Raw genomic sequence first — 12,500 nt, forward strand, 5'->3', positions numbered from 1 at the left:
CACATAAACTAACATACACAAACTCACGCACACACACACACACACACACACACGCACTCACGCACATACTCACGCACACAACCACACACTCAAACACACATGCACACACACATTATACATATACTGTACTATTACAATGTATAATATGATATATTAAGTTTTTTGTTTGTATATTAAATTCTATTAAACATATCATAAATATTTAATGTTTTTATATATATATATATATTTAAATCTGAAATGATTTTTAATATGATATAGATGCACAGTAGTGGGCAAAAGTGATATCAGGAGTGGATATTTGTTTTTAATGACCCTACAAGTTCAATTAAACCATCAAAATATGAGGAAAATATATATATAAATATATATATATATATATTTTTTTTAAATATGAAGCAAAAACAAAACACTAAACGAGTTTAAGGTGTTTATCTGACAACATTATTTGGCTACAGCTACAGGTTTCATTTTACATATGCAATAAAATGCCTGACTACAGCATAATTAGTTATTAATATTTCATTGGTTCTCTCTTGTTTTTGCACGTGTTCATCATTTCTTTGTGTGATGGCCTGGACAGTTCGGCATGTTTCATTGCGTTATCACAAATATAACAATCGACTCCAAGCACAACTATGAAAATATTTAACATATGTTTAATAATATGTGAATAAAGGGTGAGTATGTGAGTTTCGGCCGTTACTGGATCAGCTGAATGAAGAGTTTACAGTCGTGTTATCATCATATGCATTCATATTTATCTTAGTTATATTTCTCATGATCTTGCATTGAGTATTTATATCCTCGTTTTGCTCGTTTAATTTAGTCTGTCGTAACTTGGTTTGTGTCCAACATGTCCTGTCCCTCCTTCTCTGCCCTTTCAGATTTTTCATATGACCTATGACCTGGCCAGTGCAATGGTGCGAATCGTCAACCTGATTGGAATGATGCTGCTGCTGTGCCACTGGGATGGATGCCTACAGTTCCTGGTGCCCATGCTGCAGGACTTCCCCCCCGACTGCTGGGTGTCCAAGAACAAGATGGTGGTGAGTGAGTGTTTGCACACACACTCCGTCTGTCGCCACGACAACACGCCTCCATGTGTTACACACAGCCAATGATTTCCTTCGCAGATTCATCACGTGTTCATCTGTCATGTGACGGTATTGATTTGTCATATTGTTATATAATCGTGAAATTACAACGTTAGTATCAATATTCACATAACGATAACAAATACTACTGCTAATAATAATAATAAAAAATAATAATAATATATATATCTCAGGGTCATGGCTCATTGATGCACTCAATACAGTTATTGATATAATATTTATAATTTAATATTTAAGTACGAGTATTATATTATTAATACATTTTATTTAAATGTAAAATGTAGTACCCACTGATTAATATTAATATCCGTATTAATATCAATATTAATATTAAAATGATATTTATAATAATGTTAAATTACAATGTTAGTATAATCAAATTATATGTTAGTAACTATTATTGTTATTATTTGTATCATTTATTATTACTATTATTAATAATCTGATATTTTGGTTTGTTTTCCTCAAGATCCAAATATAAAAAGGAAATAATAAAATTAGATTGATTACTTTAATTTTATATATATATATTAGGGCTGTCAAAAGATTAATCACGATTAATCGCATCCACAATAAAAGTTTGTGTTTACATAATATATGTGTGTGTACTCTGTTAATTATTATTTATATATAAATACACACACATTCATGTATATATTTAAGAAATATTTGCATGTATATACTGTATATACATTTATATAATCTATAATATATATAAATATAAATGTTTTATATATAACAAATAATATTTTTTTCTTAAATATATACATGCGCGTGTGAGTGTATTTATATATAAATAATAATTAACAGAGTACACACACATATATTATGTAAACACAAACTTTTATTGTGGATGCGATTAATCGCGATTAATCTTTTGACAGCCCTAATATATATATATATATATATATATATATATATATATATATATATATATATATATATATATATATATATATATATATATATATATATATATATATATATATATATATATATATATATATATATATATATATATATATATATATATTGTATGTATATATTGTATGTATGTATGTATATATGTGTGTATATGTGTATATATATATATATATATATGTGTATATGTGTTATATATATATATATATATATATATATATATATATATATATATATATATATATATATATATATATATATATATATATATATATATATATATATATATATATATATATATATATTGTATGTATATATTGTATGTATGTATGTATATATGTGTGTATATGTGTATATATGAAAGATGAAAGATGGCGGCGCGAGTAGATCGCGAGGCTCAGCGTCTCTCCAGATTCTGCAATTTTGCGGTATTTTTCCTGTTCTTCTCGGGTCTGTTCGCACAGAACAGTTGTGCCTTTACATCGTACACCCGCGCTGAGCTTTTGGATATTGGTTTGCGAATTTCCGACAGTTTTATGGACAATCTACAACTCCTTCCTGAGATCGCTAAGACACCGGTGACTCTGCACTCTACCCGGCCGGGCGGAAGTGCACGCAGACGGCGGCGTGATCGTAAACAAAGGCGAGGGAGACGTGGAGGAACGCGTGCTAAGCTAACGCTTACTCCTCATCGGCTCTCTTTACCCAGCATTTTCCTTGCCAATGTACGGTCGCTAGTGAACAAAATGGAGGAGATTCGACTCAGCATCACACACAGTAAGAAACTTTTGAACTGTAACGTCCTAATATTCACGGAAACCTGGTTAAACAGCGGAATACCGGACACCGCTATCGAGCTAGCGGGACGCCACACACTCCGGGCGGATAGAACATTAGATGGCTCTGGGAAGAGCAGAGGGGGTGGATTGTGCATTTATATTAACAAAGCTTGGTGCACAAACTCTGCTATTGTTGGGAGTCATTGTTCAGCTAACCTGGAGTTTCTCATGGTTAGATGTAGACCGTTTTATCTACCGCGGGAGTTCACCTCCACTATTATCACAGCAGCTTATATTCCACCCGATGCTGATGCCAAGCTTGCTATGAAAGAACTTCACGCAGCCATCAGTAAACAACAGACTGATCACCCGGAAGCTGCGTTTATTGTTGCAGGTGACTTTAATCACTCAAACTTAAAGTCAGTGCTACCCAAGTTTCACCAGCATGTTTCCTGCCACACCAGAGGAAACAAAACCTTAGACCATGTCTACACAAACATGGCCGGAGCTTACGTTGCGACACCCCTCCCCCACCTGGGACAGTCAGACCACCTCTCTTTGTTTCTCAGACCCAAATATTCACCCCTCATCAACCGCGTGAAGCCATCAATGAAAACCATCAAGGTGTGGCCTGCGGGGGCAGACTCCACACTCCAGGAAAGGTTTCTAAACACAGACTGGAGTATGTTTGCTTCTCAAGCCACCAGTGGCGCTCACACGGACATTGACTCCTACACCTCCTCAGTATTGGATCATATCAATACCACCATCGACAGTGTTACAACCCAGAAACAGATCACCACATACCCAAATCAGAAGCCTTGGATGAACAGGGAAGTACGACTCCTGCTGAAGTCACGCAATACTGCCTTCAGATCAGGAGATGCACAAGCCTACAGCGCATCCAGGGCAAACCTGAAGAGGGGCATCAAAAAGGCCAAGCACTGCTACAAGCTTAAGATTGAGGGTCACTTTTCCAACTCTGACCCTCGACGCATGTGGCAGGGCATCCAGGCCATCAGTGACTACAAACCCCCCCACTCCACCCCCGCAGCCACTGATGTCAACTTCCTGAATGAGCTAAATTACTTTTATGCTCGTTTTGAAAGAGACAACAGAGAAACTGCCACCAAGCTCAAACCCTCAGCTGACCACCCACCAATCACACTCTCCACCACAGATGTCTGCAAGGCACTGAGCCGGATCAGCGCGCACAAGGCTGCTGGACCAGACAACATCCCTGGACGTGTGCTCAGGGCATGTGCGGAGCAGCTCGCTGGGGTTTTTACAGACATTTTCAACCTGTCACTCGCCCAAGCAGCTGTACCATCATGCTTTAAACGCACTTCCATTGTGCCAGTGCCGAAACACTCCAGCCCGAGGTGCCCTAATGACTACCGCCCTGTAGCACTCACACCCATCATTATGAAGTGCTTTGAGCGGCTGGTCCTGGAACACCTAAAAGACTCTATACCATCCACATTGGACTCACACCAGTTTGCCTACCGCAGCAATAGGAGCACAGAGGATGCCGTTTCCATGGCACTGCACTCTGTGCTCACCCATCTGGACAGTAAAAACACTTATGCACGCATGCTGTTTGTTGACTTCAGCTCAGCATTCAACACTGTCATCCCATCCAAGTTAATTGCCAAACTTGGAGACCTGGGCATCAACACTTCAATGTGTAACTGGATTTTGGACTTCCTAACTGACAGACCCCAGAATGTTCGATCAGGATCCACCTGCTCCACATCCATCACACTCAACACTGGTGTACCACAGGGCTGTGTGCTAAGTCCGTTTCTCTACTCCCTCTTCACCTCCGACTGCAAGCCTGTGTATGGAACTAATTCCATCGTCAAGTTTGCGGACGACACTACGGTGATTGGTCTCATCAGCAACAACGATGAGACTGCCTACAGGGAAGAGATCCAGCACCTGGCCACATGGTGCGCTGATAATAACCTGCTCCTCAACACCACCAAAACGAAGGAGCTCATCGTGGACTTCAGGAAGGAGTCAAGAGGCACACACGACACCATCCACATCAATGGAATGGCTGTTGAGCGTGTCTCCAGTTTCAAGTTCCTGGGGATCCACATCTCGGCGGACATGTCGTGGACGACCAACACCTCCAGCCTGGTCAAGAAGGCTCACCAGCGCCTCTTCTTCCTGAGGACACTGAGGAAGAATCAGCTCTCCTCGGCCATCCTGGTGAACTTCTACCGCTGCGCAATAGAAAGCATCCTGACCAACTGTGTGGCAGTGTGGTATGGGAGCTGCTCTGTTGCGGAGCGCAAGGCACTGCAGCGGGTGGTGAAAACTGCCCAGCGCATCACAGGGACTCCACTGCCTGCCATCGAACACATCCAGAGGAAACGCTGCCTGCATCGAGCTCGCAGCATCCTCAAGGACTCCTCTCACCCAGCCCACAGACTGTTTTCTCTCCTGCCCTCCGGCAGGCGTTTCAGGATCCTCCGGACCAGGACCAGCAGACTAAAGAACAGTTTTTTCCCCAGAGCTGTCTCTTTATTGAACTCAAACCCCCGTTGATCCACTTCCCTCATAAACTGATAACTCTCCTACCTCACATCTGCCTTCACTTTGTTATTTGCACTACTGACTGTTTATCACAGTAACAACTGTTTACTTATGCATTCTGCACCACCATACCGTAACTGGATAATGCTCATCTGCACTGCCGACTGTATTTACAGTAACAATGTTTACATTTGCATTTTGCACCGTACTTCTAACTGGAATATGCAACCACTTTCCACTGCACTTTTACACTTTCTTTCGGATAGCTCTGTCCATAATTTATTGTACTAACTTAATCCACTGCTATATTCCTCATATTAGCCTAACATATTATTGTATACCTCTAACTGTAAATTCTGTTCAAGTAATAACCGTCTGTATATTTATTCATAGTACATAGTCACCTGTAAATTCTGTTTATAGTAATAGCCATCTGTATATTTATTCATAGTACATATTCACCTGTAAATTCTGTTTATAGTAATAGCCATCTGTATATTTATTCACTGTATATATTCATCTGTAAATTCAGTTCTACTTATAGTAATAACCATCTCTCTACTTATACATATTTATATATATTCAGAACATTTTTATGTCCTGCACTTACGCAACCATTGTATATATCCTGCACTTGCTGCTATTGCACTTCTGGTTAGACCTAAACTGCATTTCGTTGCCTTGTACTTGTACTTGTGTAATGACAATAAAGTTGAATCTAATCTAATCTAATATATATATATATATATGTGTATATGTGTTATATATATATATATATATATATATATATATATATATATATATATATATATATATATATATATATATATATATATATATATATATATATATATATATATATATATATATATATATATATATTAGGGCTGTCAAAAGATTAATATATATTATAAGTATAATTTGAATATTATATTGATATTAATACAGATATTAATATTAATCTGTGGGTGCTAAATTTTACATTAAAATAAAATGTATTAATAATATAATACTCGTTATTAAATATTGATTAAATGTATATCTAGATAGCTATTTATACAATATTTATAATTAAATATTTTACGTGTAATTTATCATTTAAGTATTATATTATTAATACATTTTATTAATTAAGATTGTAAAGTGATAGTTCTCGCATTTTCCTGTGAAAAATATGCATTTAGTTCCCTTTGAATTAATTGAAATTTTGCCATTTCAAATTACGACTGTGGATACAATCATATATTGCAATTATTGATCTCATATTTGTATTATTAGTAGTATTAGTAGTAGGAATGTCAGCTTCTGAAAGTTGCGTTGATTTAAATTTTCTTGATTTATCTCAAAATAGGGATTATTTCAATATAAATAACCATTTTTATTGGAATTATTATTATATAGTGTATGGTGATGTATAGGTTTGCATGATGTACAGTGACTGATATGATGATGTAATGTGTAGTTGACCGCTCTGGCTGTAGTAGTGAGCTGTGGTCAGCTGTTATTATGTAAGGCGGGTGAGTTAGTGAGGTGAAGCGTCACAGATTGTGGTTTTTCTCCGGCTTTAATTCGATATCCGTCTGGTATTGCAGTTCTCCAGTGAGCTGGGCTTTAATTTCCTTCTGTTTTTAGTCAAGAGGACATGCGGCCAGAGAGAGAGGGCACTCTTGTTCCCGACTCCCATGAGATTTCGTTTCCTTAGCTGAATGCCAGAGTCCCGATCCGCGACCCTGAATCAACCCGATGAGAGCGAGAATGGCAGAATTGCCAGCCGATCCCCGAATGAGGAAGTCCATGTATGGCTGGAGTTAATCGACGAGGCCTGCGGCGACTCTCTGGCTTCCCTGAGGGATAATTGGTGTTTTGTGATTGCCACGGTCAGGGGCGCCGCTTGCAATTTTGGGCCCTATGAAAGAAAATGATTTTGGGCCCTCTACCGCACAAACCTAGCTATCCAAAATCTTTGTCTGCTATTTAATAATACTGACCAATTAAGCTCCGCTCGCTCAACCCAGAATGCCCCAATTTCATTCATGGCTGATGAAACATTGATTAAAATTAAGATAAAATGTATACAAAATGAAATTAACTTTAAAGAAAGGCTTTCTACTAAACAAAACTTGATGAAGCGGTCAAAATCATGTCTGACCCACTCCGTGTCTCCTGGCATTGCGCATCTTACGATGTGTCCTTTCTCACTCATGCTGTTCACTTTTCATAATCAACATAGATAGACATAAAAAAATAAAATTATAATTAGGGCTGTCAAAAGATTAATCGCGATTAATCGCATCCAAAATAAAAGTTTGTGTTTACATAATATATGCGTGTGTACTCTGTTAATTATTATTTATATATAAATACACACACAAGCATGTATATATTTAAGAAAAAAAATATTATTTTTATATATAAAACATTTATATTTATATATATTATAGATTATATAAATGTATATACATGCAAATTTTTCTTAAATATATACATGAATGTGTGTGTATTTATATATAAATAATAATTAACACACACATATATTATGTAAACACAAACTTTTATTTTGGATGCGATAAATCGCGATTCATCTTTTGACAGCCCTAATTATAATATTTTAACATAAATATAAAACGAAATACCTTTTCTTAATGGCTACAACAATATAGTAGCCTACAGTACTGAAAAATGTCATGTCGGAGTGGGATTTGAGCAAATGTCGTTTTACCCGTGAGCGGTTCATGAGTGGAGCGTTTTGCTGGATTTTTCCGGAAATGCAGAAATAAGCCATAATTTTGTTATATTTGTAACTGTTTGGTAGATTATACATTTATAATTTCCATTACATTACTACTAGTACTGTTACTACTAATAAAACCAATCTCTGGGGGCCCCAAAAGTGCGTGGGCCCTTAGAATCGTCCCAACTTCCCCCCTTAGCAGCGCCCCTGGCCACGCTAAGGGACAGACACAAACTGAGATTATATTAGAAAGCGTGCTTGGATTTGCTACTTTTAGGGCCGTATTTTAACGATCTGAGCTCATGGTCTGAAACTCTTAGGGCGTGTCCGAATCCACTTTTGCTAGTTTAACGACGGGAAAAAAGGTCTGCGTTCTCGTCGCATGATCCAAAAGGGTTGTGCCTCGTCTCTTAATGAGTCATGGGTGTGTTTTGGTGCGTAACGTGCAATCAAGTCAAGTCAACTTTATTTATATAGCGCTTTTAACAATGCAGATTGTTTCAAAGCAGCTTTACAGTGTAAAACAGGAAAATAATGCAGCATAATTTTATTCAGCCGTTCTGGAGAAAACGGTGATGTCATCAGTTCATTTCAATTATCATACAGTGACAGTGTGGGCTTTAGATCAGTAATTTAGTTTATATGGTTAATTTAGTTTAATAATTAGATTTATTTGGAAATTTAGTTGAAAAATTTAGTGTCCCCAACTGAGCACGCCAAGCCAGAGGCGACAGTGGCAAGGAAACCAAAACCCATCAGGAGCAGAATGGAGGAAAATAAACCTTGGAGAAACCAGGCTCAGTCGGGGGGGCAGTTCTCCTCTGGCCAATTAACAAACAGCGTATGATTATTATTCTGGCAACTTTACAGGTCAGAGGTCATAATAGATCGGAATATTCTAAAGATCGGAGGCAGCACGCCGGAGACGGGTTTATTGAGGATGATGTGTCGATTAAATAATTATTAAAGGGTTAGTTCACCCAAAAATGAAAATTCTGTCATTAATGACTGACCCTCATGTGGTTGGACACCCGTCAGACCTCCGTTCATCTTCAGACACACATGAAGATATTTTAGTGTAAATCTGATGCTCTGAAAGGCCTCCATTGGCTCAATGCACTTTACACTCTCAAGACCCTTAAAAGACACTAAAGACGTCGTTACAAAGTCCATCTCACTACAGTGGTTCTACAATAACTTTATGAATCGGCGACAATAGTTTTTGTTCGCAAAAAAACCCTAAATAACGACTTATATAGTGATGACGATTTCAAAACACAGCCTCATGAAGCTTCGAAGCGTTATGAATCAGTGAGTCGAATCATGATTCGGATCGCGTGTCAAACCTCCAAACTGCTGAAATTTGGTGATTCAAACTGCTGAATCGACTCACTGATTCATAACGCTACGAAGCTTCATGATGCATTATTCTGAAATCGTCATCACTATGTAAGTCGTTATTTAGGGTTTTTTTGCACACAAAAACTATTCTCGCCGCTTCATAAAGTTATTGTAGAGCCGCTGTAGTGAGATGGACTTTGTATCGACGTCTTTAGTGTCTTTTAAGGGTCTTGAGAGTGGATTGAGCCAATGGAGGCCTTTCAGAGCATCAGATTTACACTAAAATATCTTCATTTGTGTCTGAAGATGAACGGAGGTCTGACGGGTGTCGAACCACATGAGGGTGAGGAATTAATGACAGAATTTTCATTTTTGGGTGAACTAACCCTTTAAATAGGAATAATCGAAATATCGGAGGAAACACGCCGGAGACGGGTTTATTGAGGATGCCGTATTGATGAGGCAATTATTAAAGTGCAATATTCAAACAATCGAAGGCATCACGCCGGAGACGGTTTATTGAGGATGCCGTGCCGATGAGGCAATTTCAGGGCGAGTCCAATTGGCACAGTCTCTCAGACACTTCAGGGTCATGTGTTGGTCTTCTCTGGCCGCGGGTCCACCATCTGATCTGGATCCGGCTTTACTGCAGTAAACCTCGGGATAAACAGAGAGACTAACATTAGCGTAGATGCCGTTCTTCTGATGATGTAACGAGTACATCAGGTGTTATGGGAAGTGTTCCCGCTTCCGGCTGACCCAGTTAATGCAGCCTAACAATCATTTAACTGAAAAAGTGTTTTATGTGTATGCCACAGTAAAGAGATGTGTTTTTAGTCTAGATTTAAACTGACAGAGTGTGTCTGCTTCCCGAACAATGTTAGGAAGACTATTAGCTAAATAGCTAAATAGTAAAAGGATCGACCGCCTGCAGTTAATTTGTATATTTTCTCTGTATGATCAACTGGCCAGAATTTAGAGAGCGCAGTAGAGGGGATGGAGTTTAATATGTTAAGAGTTCGCTCAAGTACTGGAGATAAACCATTTAGTGCTTTGTAAGTAAGAAGCAAGATTTGAAAGTGTTTGTGATGTTTAATAGGCAGCCAGTGCAGTGTTGACAGAACTGGGCTAATATGGTCACACTTCCTGGTTCTAGTAAGAACTGGAGCTGCTGCGTTTTGAACCAGCTGGAGTTTGTTTATTAAACAAGCAATAAACCAATCAGAGTCTCATCTCCCATTCCCTTTAAAAGCCAGTTGTGCTGCACCATGGCGGATTCACTATTGACATGAGGAGAGACTGAACGCTTCTCCAGAGAGGAATCCTTTTATTTTTAATATTTAAGAATAATGTAACCGCCTATAGCCTCATATTATTAACACACTCGTTAAATAACACACAAATACAGTTTTATAGATGTCATTCAGTCACATTTGGGTAACACTTTACAATAAGGTCCCATTAGTTAAAGGTGCTGTGTGTAGAATTCAGAAACCCTTGTTATTAGTGAATAGGGATGCCACTAATGACTATTTTTATTTTGGTTAATCTATTGACTAATTTATCACAACCATTTTCAACAATTTTACTTAAAACATTTGATTTACCTTGCAGCGTTGGCCTTCACTAGTGTAGGGGAGAGCAGGGACGAAAGTACCATTTTTCAGAAAAAAACATAATTTTAAAAGATAATGTTTTAGACCAAGATATATTTTTGCTGTGGTCAATAACTCACAAGTGTGGTCTATCAATAGCAGGTGGTATTTTGTACAAATGTAGAACGACGACAGTATATTTTCACTTTGAACATAAGCTGCACATTGTTACTTTTGACCCCATCAGGTGGGACGAAAGTAACACAACAATACAAGCTAGATTTGTTTGTGTTACTGTTGTTTTTATTAAACATCCCTGACTATGATCTTCTTAATATGTAACTGCAAACATATTTTGTCCTTTATCTTTGCAAAAAAAATATTAAATTACATTTTCATTTTAAATGTTAAAGTTCATCAAATGTTTGTAACCTGACAGTACAAACAATATTTTTTTATTTGCAATGTCAATCTATTTGATAAGTTTTTTTCTTCAACAGTATGAACAAAATAAAAATTAAATTAAATTAGCATAATATGCATTATTTATATAATAGTGGGACAAAAGTAACAAGTGTGACTTTTGTCCTGAAAGGAAGTCCTGACATTTAAACACGATTTACTTTTTTTTTTTTTTTTTTCTATTGCAAGAAACAGAATTACAATAAGGCAATTCAAATTCAGAAGCAAACTCTACATAACAGAGCACAACTAGAAATAAATGAAACAAAACGAAAGAAAAAAAAGAAAATAAAAAAAAAATATATATATATATAAATAAAAATTAACCTGGGTCTTCCAATAGTTTACATTTCTTCAATAAATCAAGTAGTCTTCTACCACTTTTCATTTTTAACATTCTTAAAGATTTACAGAAAATCCTAAATTCTTTCTGAAAAACACAAAACAAAGGCTTTGTTTTAAGGCATTTGCACTTGTGAATATAAAATTTCCCCAAAATAAAAATATTGTTCAGTAAAAATTGAATGTGTACAAAACACGATTTACTTTTATACTGAAAAACTCTGCAAAGACAAACCTTCAGGGTGTGTAACAGCACTAAATAACCCGTAGATTGATCATTACTGTGACACATGAAACAAGAAACACAACTTGTAATTAGAAAAAAAGTACCGCTTCATTAATTTACTTGCCGTACTTGAAAACTGCATCTCGGACCTAACCGCGGGAAACGAGGACGGAATCACATGATATTTGTCAACTCCCACATACACAAACGTATAATCTACAATTTACAATAATTGTCATCAAAACTTTAGCCATATTTACATCAGAACATCCCTCCAGAGTACAGTTATATTGACAACATGACTAAGCAATTTGACTATTTTATTCATACACAATGACACAAGCACTTGTCATTCTGATGCCACTGACATGTTCATTGACACAGATATTTACTTTTGAGAGATGAACTAAGGATTTTGAGCAAGAGACTGGCTTTTGCAGG

At 37.0% G+C, this 12,500-nt stretch overlaps 1 protein-coding gene across 2 annotated transcripts in view; it reads left to right on the forward strand.

The window, feature by feature from the left end:
- hcn4 (hyperpolarization activated cyclic nucleotide-gated potassium channel 4) overlaps nucleotides 1-12,500 on the forward strand; it is a 178,726-nt gene that overhangs the window by 74,007 nt on the left and 92,219 nt on the right. For both annotated transcript variants that reach the window (XM_079825827.1, XM_079825828.1), the window contains exon 3: nucleotides 888-1,049. In XM_079825827.1, coding sequence (XP_079681953.1) covers nucleotides 888-1,049 — 162 coding nt within the window. The remainder of the gene's footprint in view (nucleotides 1-887; nucleotides 1,050-12,500) is intronic.

The sequence above is a fragment of the Gobio gobio genome (genome assembly GCF_949357685.1).
Source record: "Gobio gobio genome assembly, chromosome: 9".
Taxonomy (NCBI): domain Eukaryota; kingdom Metazoa; phylum Chordata; class Actinopteri; order Cypriniformes; family Gobionidae; genus Gobio; species Gobio gobio.